General features: G+C 37.0%; 1 protein-coding gene across 5 annotated transcripts in view; it reads left to right on the top strand.

Annotated features, from left to right (window-relative positions):
- RNF145 (ring finger protein 145) overlaps positions 1–14219 on the top strand; it is a 51991-nt gene that overhangs the window by 7408 nt on the left and 30364 nt on the right. For all 5 annotated transcript variants that reach the window (XM_011947688.1, XM_011947689.1, XM_011947691.1 and 2 more), the window contains exon 3: positions 8816–8924. In XM_011947688.1, the coding sequence (XP_011803078.1) occupies positions 8816–8924 (109 nt within the window). The remainder of the gene's footprint in view (positions 1–8815; positions 8925–14219) is intronic.

Here is a 14219-nt window from a genome sequence, read left to right as displayed (position 1 = left end):
TTCACCGTGTTAGCCAGGATGGTCTTGATCTCCTGACCTCGTGATCCGCCCACCTCGTCACTGGGATTACAGGCGTGAGACACCGCGCCTGGCTCTGAGATTTATTTTTATCTGTAAAAGGACTTTCTGGGTTCTAAAACTTAGCCCTGAGAATGTTGCCCTTACATCCTTGAGAGATAAGCTGTTGTGGAAAGACGTATGATGTAGTAGAAAAGATGGTGCACTAGAAACAAAACATTTCTGTTCATTAAACTCATCTTTTGTGGATGGCACTACCTTGGGAAAGTCTCTGAAATGAGAAATTTCCTTTATGTTGCAAAACACTATAATTCTCAGCCTTTTATGAAAGGCTTTGAATGTTAGCCAACTTATGAAAAGTAATTCCAGTCAGTTGTAGAACAATTGGGTACTTGGCTTAGATTTTTAGCTTAATCAGCAAAGTCATACATACCGTGGTTTTAAAAATGTGCTTATATATTATTTCTGAATAGGTTGAAATATTTATTGTAAAAACAGCTGTCTGATAACCAGAAATATTAATTTTAGAAATTGAATATGTTCTAGTACAGTTGAAGTTCATAATCTGGTTTATAATTTTGGAAACTCGGTTGAGCCATCTTAAATACACTTACTCCATGCCAAAGCAGAGTAAGCTCAGTGGTTGCATGAACAGATATTTTCAGCTTAAACAATTTTTTGGTTGGAGTTACCTTTGTCAAAATATTACATAGTGTTTATGTAATATTGCTGTTTACAGAATTTCGCCCTCAAATACAAATCAAATTTCACCTTAATAAAATAGATAATGTATTTATATTCAGAAATCAAAAAGCATAAAAAGTATTTAATGAAAAGTATCTCCCTTCCATCTCTGTTACTCATTCATTGATTTCTCTGAACACTGCGTAGCTTTTATTTCCTTCTGTATGATTCCAGAGATATTTTTATGTATATATAAGTAAATATAAAAAATATATATTTCGCCCCTTTTTATACAGATGTTAGCATGGTATACATGGTTTTGAATCATGGTTTTTGTTTGTGATGTATGTGGAGCCATAACTACTGCTTTTAGATATTTATGAAATAGAGTCTTGTGCTCTTTTCTTATGACAGTCTGTCAGGTCTTAAAGACTCTGCGTAAATGTTGAGGCCTCATTTCTCTTCTTCCCAATTGCGTTTTACATTGGCATAGTATCCTTATATGGATATACCATAATTTATTGAACTAATTACTCCATTGGTGGACATTTTAGATAGCCTGCCTTCTGCTATTTTGTACAGTGTTGTGCTAAATAACTTTGTTTAATATAATTTCAACAAGTACAAATATAACCTGGGGCTAAGTTACTAGAAGTGAAGTTGCTGGCTTAAAGAGTACAGTGGTCCCTCGGTATATGCTGGAGATTGATTCCAGGATGCCCATGTATACCAAAATCTGCGCACACTCAGGTCCCTCGATTGACCCGGTAAAACTATGTATGCAGAAGCTTGGCCCTGTGTATATGTGACTTTTGCATGTTGCAAATACTGTATTTTCCATAAGAGTTTGATTGAAAAAAATCTACATTTAAGTGAACCCTCACGGTTCCAACCTATGTTGTTCAAGGGTTAACATATGTATTTGTAGTGTTGACAGATAGTACTTTCCATAGGGTTTTACTGTTTTGTACCTCTAAAAACAGTGGTTGAGAGTTCCTACAATCCTATATTCTTATCAAAACAGCCTGTTACCACACATATTTTGGCTACTCCAATAGGTAGAAAAATTGATTTTTTTAACTCAATGTGGTTTTAGTTTGCATTTCTATTATAAATGAATTGAACATACACATATTTAAGAAAAGCCTGTATTTTCTCTTCTGAGAATTGTCAGTGTATATCCCCTGCCCACTTTTCTGTGAGATTCTTTTTTTTTTTTTTTACCAATTTGTGGGAATTTGGTATACATTAGGGAAATTAATCCTTTGTGATAAGTTGAAAATAGTTTTTCCAGTTTCAACTCAGTGATTTTGCTTATTTTTTTTTGACATTTAGAAGGTTTTTTTGTGACTGAATTTATCATGTTTTCCTTAAACTTCAGTGTTTTGAGTCAGTTAGAAAAGCCTTCTTTATTCTTGAGTTTATAACGAGTTCTGTTGTGTTTTGTCTTACTATTTTTGTGGTTTTATTTTTACACTTAAATCTTTGCTTCATTTATCTGTATGAACAGTGTGTTATAGGTATAATTTTATTTTTTCTAGATAACCACACAGTAGTCTTCACCTATTTGTTTAGTCCATTTTTTTCTTATTATATACTGAATTCTCCTATATATTTTGTTTCATTTTTGAACTTCTCTTCCTTTAGTCTGTCTGTTTGTGAACCATTAACATGCTGTCTTATTTGTTGAGGGTTTAGATTGTATTTTACTGTCTGTTAGGGTTAGTCTCTTTAGTTCCTCCTCTGAGCTTTTTTTTCACGGTTAGTTTTCTATGTCAATTGTCTAGTCTCAAAATTGTCTAGGTCTCATTCCAAAAACAAAGCAACCCATTTGATTTTTTTTTATTGAGATTGCATTATTACTAATTTGGGGGGCAGGTGGGGAGGATGGGCTCTTGCTGTGTTGCCCAGGCTGGCCTGGAACTCCTGGGCTCAAGTGATCCTCTTGGCGCAGCCTCCTGAGTAGCTGTGACTACAGCTGTGTGGCACTGCACCTGGCTGCATTATTATTAAATTTTTACGTTAGGGTGAAGAGATAGCTTAAGGATTCTAAGTCTTCTCTATGCAAGAACACAGAAAGCCTTACTATGTTTAAGATTTCTTTTGAGTACTTCTGGAGTGTTTTAAAGATTTTTCATATACGTCTTAGCATTTATTGTTTCTAGGTATTTTATCTTTTTTATTGCTATTGTAAGTGGGAATTTTTCCGCCTATATCTTCTGATTGTTTGTAATTAAAGAGCTTAAAAATTAAGGTAGGGAGCAATAAAGTTTGTATTTAATGAAATGTAATTGTGTCTTCAAACTTAGAAGCTTTCCAGGGTGGGTTCTGGTGAAAGAGAAGTGACTGTCCACTGTTTTTTGGAGTGTAGGATATGAAAAGAGGAATAGAAGTAATATTGGTAAGGTAGAATAGGACTTTTGTGAAGAGTCTTGAATACATATCGTAGATATTGTGCTTAATTCTATAGGTTGGGGTGGGTCAGTGGGGATTTTAGAGCAGGTGAGCTGCATTTTAAGATTGATTAGGCTGAGTGTTATAGGATGATGGATTGGGGAGGGGAGAAACTGGAGGTAAGAAGATCAGTTAGGATTTTAAGTAAGAGGTAATGAGAGCCAGAACTGGCAAGGCAGAAATTAGAAAGGAAGAAATGGATGTGAAAATCCTATTGGATCTACCATCACTAAAATCATTAGTGACTTAAAATGTAAAATTCAAGCCTCGTTTATGTCCTCATTCTACAGACTTTGTTTACGGATCTGTTTACCACTTCCTCTTTCTTGAAAGTGTTGTTGTTGTTTTTTTCCTGATTCTTCTCGTAACTCTCTGACCATTGCTTCTGATTCTTTTGATTTGTTTTCTTTAGACTTCTTAAGTGTTGATACTGCCCACAATTTGTGTTTAATTTTAATCTTTTGTTGTTTGGGTGACCTTACGTAGTTTGGGCTGCAAATCTCTGTCTCCACTTCACTACTTTTTGACCGCTGTAGTCTGGAGTTGATGTTCTTCCTCTCTGATTCCATGGAACCAGTTCACATGTCTACCATAGCAATTACTATGCTGCATTCTGAGGGTCCATATGCTTATCTGTTTTCCCAACTGTTAATAGATTGTGAGCTCCTTAAGGTAAGAAGGGGATTGTTTATTATCTCAGTATTCACAGCACCTAGCTGGTGCCCAATAATGAATGAATTTTATGTATATGTATGTATGTATGTACGTGACAGGGTCTCGCTCTTGCCCAGGTTGGAGTGCAGTGGTGTGATCATGGCTCACTGCAGTCTCAGACTCCTGGGCTCAAGTAACCCTTAGCTGCTGGAGTAGCTGGTACTACAGGCATATACCAAGGTCTCATTACCCAGACTGGTCTCCAACTCCTGTTCTAAAGTGATCCTCCTGCCTCAGCCTCCCAGAGTGCTAGGATTACAGATATTAGCCACTGTACCCAGCCCTGAATGAATGAATTTTGAATTACTTGTTAGACATTTCCACCTAAATAGCCTATGGACATTTCAGCTTGTCAGTCACTGAACTCATCACTTTTTTCCCACCTCAGAAGTCTTCATCCTCCTGTGTTTCCTGTCATAATAGCAAAGCTGTCTTCTTGATTTTACCCAAGCTAGAAACATCAGATCTTCACTTCCTTGTTCTCAGCCACTCACCCATAGATAACCACTAAGACCTATTTAGATATGTATCTCATAGCTGACTGGCAGCTCCATACTCAAAGCCACTGTTATGATCCAGGCTTTCATCTTCCCTCCAGTCCTGCTGTTGTGCTGAACCCCTGTGGACTCCACTGGGATGAAACCAGGTTAAAGAGACTGAAGAAGACACCCAGAGCCAGCAAAACAGACATGGGTTTTTTTTTTTTTGCAGGCTTACACATAGGGAAGAGAATCCAGTGGCAGTGGGCTGAACAGAAGAACTGCAACCTCTTGAAAAAGGCATGTAGTGTATATAGCATTTTCACTTAGCACCTTTTCCCTAACAGCCTCCACCTGACAACCTTCATTCAACCCAAAACTCAGAGCCCAATACCCTATATGGCCAGTGTTCCACAGGGTGGACCAGAGGCTCGGATGTTCCTCATAGACAAGGAAGGAATCTCTGGATTGGTCACTCGTGGATTCGCTAGCTTGGCCCACACATTTAGGTGCATTTTCCCTACAGGGTCAGTCTCAGTGTATGCTTAAGTTATTGCTATCAGGTGTGTCTACCCTACAACTACCATAATGTTTAAATAGCAGAAATTATTAGATTCATCAGTGTTGTTATAAGCAGATCATCATCTTTATTTATTTTTTATTCTGTTCTCACAGTCTGTTCCCATAGGTCATCATTTCTTTTATTTATTTATTTATTTAGAAATAGGGTCTCGGCCGGGCGCGGTGGCTCAAGCCTATAATCCCAGCACTTTGGGAGGCCGAGACGGGCGGATCACGAGGTCAGGAGATCGAGACCATCCTGGCTAACACAGCGAAACCTCGTCTCTACTAAAAATACAAAAACTAGCCGGGCGAGGTGGCGGGCGCCTGTAGTCCCAGCTACTCGGGAGGCTGAGGCAGGAGAATGGCGTAAACCCGGGAGGCGGAGCTTGCAGTGAGCTGAGATCCGGCCACCGCACTCCAGTCCGGGCGACAGAGCGAGACTCCGTCTCAAAAAAAAAAAAAAAAAAAAAGAAATAGGGTCTCACTGTCACCCAGATTGGAGTGCAGTGGTGCCATCTCAGCTCACTGTAGCATCAACCTTTTGGGCTCATGTGATCCTCCCACCTCAGCCTCCTGAGTAGGTGGGACCATAGGTGTGTGCCACTGCACCTGGCTAATTTTTTGTATTTTTTGTAGAGACAGGAGTTTGCCGTGTTAACCCAGGCTGGTCTTGAACTCCTAAGCTCAAGTGATCCTCCAGCTTTGGCCTCCCAAAGTACTAGGATTACAGATGTGAGCCAACACATCCAACCCTTATTTTTTATAGAGACAGGGTCATGCTCTGTCACCCAGACTGGCATGCAGTGGTGCAGTCATACCTCACTGTAACCTTGAATTCCTGGGCTCAAGTGATCCTCCCACCCCAGCCTCCTGAGTAGCTGGGATTATAGGTGTGCACCACTATACCCGGTCTATAGAGGTCATCATTTTTAAATGCTATTAGTCTTGCTTTTTAATTACAGATTACTGTGTATAATTTAAAAACTAACAGTTCTGTCATTATCAACTTAGTTTGTTATGGATTGTTTGGTTAATGCTGTAGAATGAGTTGTGATCATTATTTGTGTCAGTAGTATTTTTGGCTTGTGTTTTTTAAATTGTTAGATTATATATACATTGTAGTTCAGATGGTTCATTCATACTGCTCTTATAGTTAGTATTCATCATCTCTCAAAATTTTCTTACACAAATATTTTTTATCATAGACTTATTTTTCCACTGGAATATGAAAATGGGGTATAGGTGAGCAATGGTGCTTTTGTTGTTTTGGTTTCTGTTCTCTTACCTCACCTAAATAGGTATTGAAGAATTTGAGAACCATTAGCTATGTCTAAACTCTTGATTATTGTATTTAGGCTTTATATTGAGGCTTTAGCTCTCAGTTCTTTCAGCATCGTCTGCCAATCTTTCTGTTAATATCAAATGCTAGTCTAACCTACAGAATTTTCTGTCCTCTGAAAATTATGCTTTTATGGTTTTCGTGCTTGCTGTTCTCTTTTCCTAGAATGTTTCCCTTTGTTCTTAGCCTGGTAAAGAACCACTCACCTTTTGAGATCTAATTCAAGCCTAATCACTTAACCATAGCTCTTCTAATGTTCATTTATTATAGCATCAATTTTGTCTGATAATTACTTTTTTCCATTCTTATCTTTTCACTAGATTATTATTCACATTAATTTTGGATCTTCCATGTCTAGGAATGCAAGTGGGTCATATACTTTACGCATAATAGTGTTGATTGAATGACTGGATAATTGAAGGAATGGATGAAATGAATATGTTTGATCTAGAAGATTTGGCAACTGATTTTATATGAGATACATAGGAGAAAGAAAAGACAAGACCATTCTGGAAAGGAAAATGACAGTTTTGTTAAAAGAGAGTTTAAGAAGTTTCATGTAATAGACGTTAGAAAATCCTTCAGCTACAATCAGTGGAAATGCTTAGTAACTATAATACATATCCTTTAAAATACCTCTAAAGTCATTTGAGGTAGGGGTTAACAAAATTGGAGAAATTATTTTAAGAAATAAAGAGCAAATAAAAATACTTATCTCTGGCTTTTGATGGATTGTCCTTACAGTTAGTACATGTAGGAAATCCTCAGTTCTCTCTCTTTAGTCCCAAGCATGCTCATGTTTCCTTAGCTTTTGGCATGATTGATTCAGCATGAGAGAGGCAATAGCGGATAAGTAGGAGTACCTGTGCCTTAATAAAGATTCGTAAATTAAGTGGAAGATGGTTATAGAAAAGTAGACTGGGTCCAGATTGTGTAAGACCTAGAATGTCAGGTTCATAACTTTTAGAGCAGGAGAATTGTCAAGTAAAAGTGATGTGGTGTTAGGATTATTACCCTGGTAATTAAGTGTATCAGGGGTGTCCAATCTTTTGGCTTCCCAGACCACATTAGAAAAAGAATTGTCTTGGGCCACATGTAAAATATGCTAACACTAATGATAGCTGATGAGCTTAAAATTACAAAAAAAAAAAAAAAAAATCTCATAATATTTTGAGAAAGTTTATGAATTTGTATTGGGCTACATTCAAAGCCATCCTGGGCCACATGCAGCCCATGGACTGTGGGTTGGACAAGCTTGTAGTATAGGGTATATGAAAATAGAAAGAGACTGAAAGAAGGATGGTAGTATACTGTGCATTGCATAACAGATTAGGATATGGGACATAGAGATTGTAATGGAAGGGTAACACATGAGAGGAATTTATCAAGGAAGGCTCAGCAGGACTTGATGATAAGAAAGAAAAGATAACTCAGATTTTGAGTCACTTTGAGTTATTTTGTTGAGGGAGGAGATGGGGAACACAGTTTGTGCTTATTGAATATGAGAACATTTAAGTGGAATATATCTCAGGTGTCATGAGATGCGATGTCTACTTAGACTAAGAAATGAGATGTTTTTGCATATATAGTAAGTTGTCAGTAACTTTGTTGATAACATTTCTAGAAGAGATGCTGATATTTTAAGTTACAATATGTTGTTTGCACTAGGTACTTTGTATATAGAGGAAAACAGTTGTTTAGGAACCAAATTTCCAGTGTTTATTGGAAAGAGTGAAAATAAATGAAGGAGAGAAGTTAGAGGGTAAGAGGAAATCCATATCACAGAGCCAAAGAGTAACAACGTTTTGATGGTAGTTGCCTGAATATTGGGGATCAAAAATAAGCAGGATGTCTTAGATGTGACAAGTAGGCAATTGTTGACTTCCAACTTTCTTTAGAGCAAAGGAGTTAAGGGGGTTTGTAAAGGGATTGTAAATGGTAAAGGGAAAAACAGATGCTTAGAAAATAGAGGCATTGGATATAGATCTTTTCAAACATTTGACAGTGGAATGAGAAAAATAGTTCATAGGAAAAAAATCGCTATGAAAAGAAGTTTATTTTTTTTTCTCAAGATGGGTAAAAGCCCTGCATATTATTTTGAAACAAAGGTAAGGAATGATGTAAGGGGGAATGACTGAAAGTATAGGAGATAGAGGGTTTTCAGGGGTTGGAGAAATCAGGTCTTGAATCACATGGAAGGGGCAGCCTTGGAAAGAGACATTAAGACACCTTTGGGACTAGAAAGAAAGAGAATTGGCATAAAACAAGTAAGTTGACATCAAGGAAAGGTAGATGATGAAAGGAGTTGTGTTACACATTTGTGTGATGTATTTGATTATTAGGTAGAGAAATCTACAAAAGAAGTGAAAAATACAATATATTTTCAACAACAAAAAATCCATAGTGGTGTCACTATACTAAACACTTTGGTAAGTATAATCAGAAACCTCAGAAAGTACTGAAACCTGTTTGGAAAATTATTTATCTAAGCTCTTTCTTTTATTGTAATTAATTGGGAAACTAAATTAAAATTGTATTTTATTTATCTGTCTTTCTGCTACAGGTTATGTCTTAAGTGTGGTGCTGCTAACATTGCCCAGGCAGCATCTGGTTCAGCTTTATCTATATTTTTTGACTGCTCTGCTCCTCTATGCTGGACATCAAATTTCCAGGTAAGAATATGACCCCATTTTTAAAATGTATGACTGAATTTAAAGTTTTCTTTCACCAATAAAATACTTTTCATGAACACTATTAAGTAAAGCTAAGGCTTTGCTAGGTCCAAAACTGGTTTGATGCTTATTTTCTAGATCTTAAACAGGATTAACAGCTGGTTTATGCTGACATTTTATTTCTGCTTTTAAAAACAAGCTTAACATGAAACAAGCTTTAAGGTTATGTTTATAAAGATATCCTTGAACTGGCTGGGGGCAGTGGCTCATGCCTGTAATCCCAGCACTTTGGGAGGCGGGTGGATCACCTGAGGTCAAGAATTCAGGACCAGCCTGGCCAACATGGTGAAACCTCATCTCTACTAAAAATACAAAAATTAGCCAGGCGTGGTGGCGGTCGCCTGTAATCCCAGCTACTTGGGAGGATATCCTTTAACTTTCCTGTATTGCCTGATAAAAGAATTTCTAAAGGTAGGCTGTAGGAGCATTTTAACAATTATACACTTCATTACTTTAGGAAATCAATTTATGATGTATAAGAATCAGCATAAGATGCAGCCATGTGGAGTGAATGATTGATATACATTATCTTGTGAGGTTGATTGTATAGCTAAACTTCTGTCTCTTTAGCCATATTGTCTGTGTACCTAAGTCTGCTAGATCTAAATTTTAAGACTTGGATCTCCCAAGGAATATGAGCTTCCTACTTTGGAACAGAATGTTAAAATATAAGTGGACCAAAAGTGACACTATAAAGTAGTGGGTTGGAATATATTTTGGAGGTATAATTTCTTTTGAAACTTCGATTTTATAATTTTTGATAGAAAGATATTTACCATATTAAAATATATTCCCAATTCTAAGAGGAGTGGCCACCTTGCATATAATAAGAGTACAAGCCATAATAAGAGTCTGAAACAGATTTTGGGGTAGCTGAAATTTAATCTTAGAAGTAGCATTTTTACATTAATTAGAATTACATTGTTGAGTTTTTAAAAACATTAACTTTTTCTGATTATAAAATTATGGCGCTCACTCTAGACAATTTTTGGAAAATACAGAAAATGTTAAGGCATTTAATAATTGTCTGAAATTATACCACCCAGAGATAGATATGTTAATATTCTGGTACTTTCTTTCAGTTTTTAAAACATTGCTCAATTCTTACCACTTCTGTGGATATGAAAGGATGAGAATAACTAAAATCACTGAGTTTTTTGTCCCTCTTGTTGAAACAGGACCTCCAGTTCTCTTTAATGTTTTGTCTAATTATTTCTCAAAGTCCCAGGGTGTTTCCCGGAAGCTTACTCTTCTTGCATTTTCCTCCTTTATTCCTTTCTGGTTGATTTTCTCTGCTCAAAATGGTGCCTGGAGGATGGTGTCTTACTCTTGAACTTCTGCCACCATCCTGCCCAGGGTAGGTCCTCTGATGTCAAAGTTGCAAAATCTAGAGCTGGCAGAGTAGTGTTGCATTTCTTGCAATCCTCACAATGTTTAAATCAAGCTGTGTTCCCTTCAAGAATAGAGACAGTGAGATTCCCCATTTTGCGTCACAGAAGTATGTCACTGTGTCTTAGACTCCTTCATGAAAACAACTTAGACCTTGTCCTATAGCATCCCTTTCCATAGAGCCAAACTACGAGTCCAAGCACCAATACTGACACAGACATGATGTGTTTCTCATCCTAGTACCACCACCCCCCACACCTTACACAGTCTGTTCATGTGACCTTACGCCGATACCTCTGAGTCTCAGCTCAGGCTGAGGATGGAGACATTTTCCCATCTTTTTACAAGGTGGGAGTTTCAGAGGTAAAGAAAGGATTTTTCCTGACCATCCTTGTGGCTTTTTTAGCTTTTTAGTTTCAGTTTATGAAAATGACCGTTTCTAATGTTTCAAGTTTATTTTCATTACTAGGAAATTAAAGCTTATTTTAAATAATGGAATTTTATTTTATTTCTTTTTATTTTTATTTTATCTGGGCTCACTACAACCTCTGCCTCCCAGGTTCAAGTGGTTCTCCTGCCTCAGCCTCTTGAGTAGCTGGGACTACAGGCATGTGCCACCACGCCCAGCTAATTTTTTGTATTTTTAGTAGTGATGGGGTTTCACCATGTTGGCCAGGCTGGTCTCGAACTCCTGACCTTGTGATCTCGCCACCTTGGCCTTCCAAAGTGCTGGGATTACAGGCATGAACCATTGTGTCCAGCCTCAATAATGGAATTTTATTAAGTTTTAATAAAATTTTATAGTAGGCAAAAATACCTCCTATGCTTATTTCATTTTGATTTTTTTTTAAATATTCCTTTGGGATTTACAGATGAAAAAAAGGAGGTAGGCAACCAGCTAGAAAGGGACAATCCCAGACTTTAACTTGAATCCATGTTTCACAATCTAGTTCATTCCACTTCGGTAGGCAACATGGTTAGTGGAAAGGAAAATAAATTTTAGAATCAGACTTGATACAAAATTTTTCCTTACCTAGTAAATATGTTACCTCAGCAAGTCACTTCTTTGAAACTGTAGACTAAGCTTGTCCAACTCCTGGGCTGCATGTGGCCCAGGATGGCTTTGAATGCAGCGCAACACAAATTTGTGAACTTTCTTAAAACATTATGAGATTTTTTTGCCTTTTTTTTTTTTTTTTTTTTTTTTGTTCATCAGCTATCATTGTGTGTTTTATGTGTGGCCCAAGACAGTTGTTCTTCTTCCAGTTAGGCCCAGGGAAACTGAAAGACTGGATAACCCTTTTGTAGACAATGCCATCTTCGAGAGTTTGTTTTGGTATTAAATGAATGCATTTCAAGGTATGGCATATTTTAGTATTTTCCTCTTAGTATAATTTATACTATATGATAGTATCTCACAAAAGGCTAGCAAAGATGTGCTATCCTTGAATTATTCATAACATATCACAGTTAATAAATACCAAGGTTTGAACATGTAACATTTGTAAGACATTGAGGTTGAAGGTTTTAGTTTTGAAAAAATAATGGTTCAGATTTCTGGATTTCTGTGGAGCTTCATAAGCAAGTATCTTTTTTTTTTGAGATGGTTCTCACTGTGTCACCAAGGTCATAGTGAAGTGGTGCAGTCATTGTTCACTGTAGCCTTGAACTCAAGCACTTCTCCCACTGCAGCCTCTTGAATAGCTGGGACTACAAGTGTATGCCACCATGCCTAGCTAATTAAAAATATATTTTTTGTAGAGATAGGTTTCTTGCTATGTTGCCTAGGCTGGTCTTGAACTCCTGCCATCACATATCCTCCTGCCTCAGCCTCCCAAAGCTTTGAGATTATAGGTATGAGTCATTGTGCCTGGCCCCAGGTATTTTTTTTTTAATAACAACTTTATTGAGATATTCACATACCTGATTAAAGTGTATAGCTCAAGGGCCTTGTATGGTGGCTCACACCTGTAATCCCAGCATTTTGGGAGGCCAAGGCAGGCGGATTGTTTGAGCTCGAGAGTTGGAGACCAGTTTGGACAACATGGTGAAACCCCTTCTCTACAAGAAATTAGCTGGGTGTGGTGGCACGCACTTTTAGCCCCAACTACTTGGGAGGCTGAGGTGGAGGATCGATTGAGCCTGGGAGGTTGAGGCTACAGTGAGCTGGGATTGTGCCATTGCACTCCAGCCTGGTGACAGAACAAGACCCTGTTTCAGAGAATACATATGTATACAGCTCAGTGGTTTGTAGTACATTCACAGAGTTGTTGCAAAACATCATCAAAATTGATTTTAGATTTTCATCACCCCAGAAAGAAATGTCATACCCATTAGCAGTCATTCTCTATTTCCCACCACCCTCTCTGTCCCCAGCCCTTAGCAACTGTCAAGTCTGTCGTCTGTCTTTTTTTTATTGACCTATTCTGGATATTTTATATGCACTGAATTTCACTTAGCATGTCTTCAAGGTTCATCCATGTTGTATCATGTGTTGGTACTTATTTTCTTTTTCTGTCCATATTCCGTTGTACAGATACATGCCACATTTTGTTTATACATCCAGTTATCCATTGATGGACACTTGGATTGTTTCTATGTTTTAGCTATTACGAATAATGTTATGACCATTCATGTACAGGTTTTTGTGTAGACAAATGTTTTTATTTTCCTTGTGCAAATACCTCGGAGCGGAATCGCTGAATCATGTGGTGCCTATATTTAACCTTTTGAGAAACTGCCGGACTGTTAAAATGGCTGCAGTGTTTCACATTTCTACCAGCGGTATATGAGGCTTCCCATTTCTCTACATTCTTGCCAGCACCCATTGTTGTCCTTTTTAGTGGAGCCATTACAGTGAGTGTGAAGAGGTATTTCAGTGTGCTTTAGATTTGCATTTCCCTGATGGCTAATGAAGTTGAACATCCTTACATGTGTTCATTGACCATGTGTAAATATTGGAAAAATGTTTATTCACATCCTTTGTACAGTATTTAATTGGGTTGTCTTTTTCTTACTAAGTTGTAGGAGTCCTTTATATATTCTAGATATAAGTCCCTTATCAGATCTGTGTTTTGCAAATATATACAAGTCCCTTATCAGATCTATGATTTGCAAATATGTGCAAGTCCCTTATCATATCTATGATTTGCAAATATATTCTTCCATTTACTGCAATCTAGTTATATCAAGGCATCGTTTATTACACTCCTGAGAAGGAGAATCAGCACTTATAATAATTTTAACAATTAATTTAGTACTTAAAAAACTGGCTATATCCAGCCTCATTGGAAACAAGAAAAAAAAATTTTTTAACTAGCTTATAGAAAAATACATTTGCAAATATTAATTTTCTTGAAATTTTCAAATTTCATAAACTTTTGAAAAGTTGGGTTTCTGTTTTCCCTCACATGTGTATTTACATAATGAAACTGATTATCTGGAAATGACTAAAAACTTGTTTAGAATATGTTTATAGAATGGATATAGCTTGCAGTTCGGAAGAATTAAATGTCAGAAGATTCATTGGCTCAGTCAATGTCATATGAATATTTAATATTAATATTCTAATTGAACTTATTAGAATTTGGTAAATGTCAGTTTAAATTTTTAAAAATTACTAAACTCTGCCTTGCATTTTGAGGGATGTAGCGAATGTATTTTTCTAGTACTAATCCCAATAGAAAATTGAGACTATCCAGAACTAAGGGGGGAAAAAAAGAAAAACCATACATTGATATTACCACTCCTGTGAGAGTGTGGTCATTCCTGTGAGGGTGTGGTCACATCTACAGATGGATGTTTTTTCTAAACTCCAATATTCTTTTTTTTTTTTTTTTTTTTTTT

This window comes from Colobus angolensis, unplaced genomic scaffold (assembly GCF_000951035.1).
Source record: "Colobus angolensis palliatus isolate OR3802 unplaced genomic scaffold, Cang.pa_1.0 Scaffold27, whole genome shotgun sequence".
Taxonomy (NCBI): domain Eukaryota; kingdom Metazoa; phylum Chordata; class Mammalia; order Primates; family Cercopithecidae; genus Colobus; species Colobus angolensis.
This window is presented reverse-complemented; position numbering and strand designations above follow the sequence as displayed.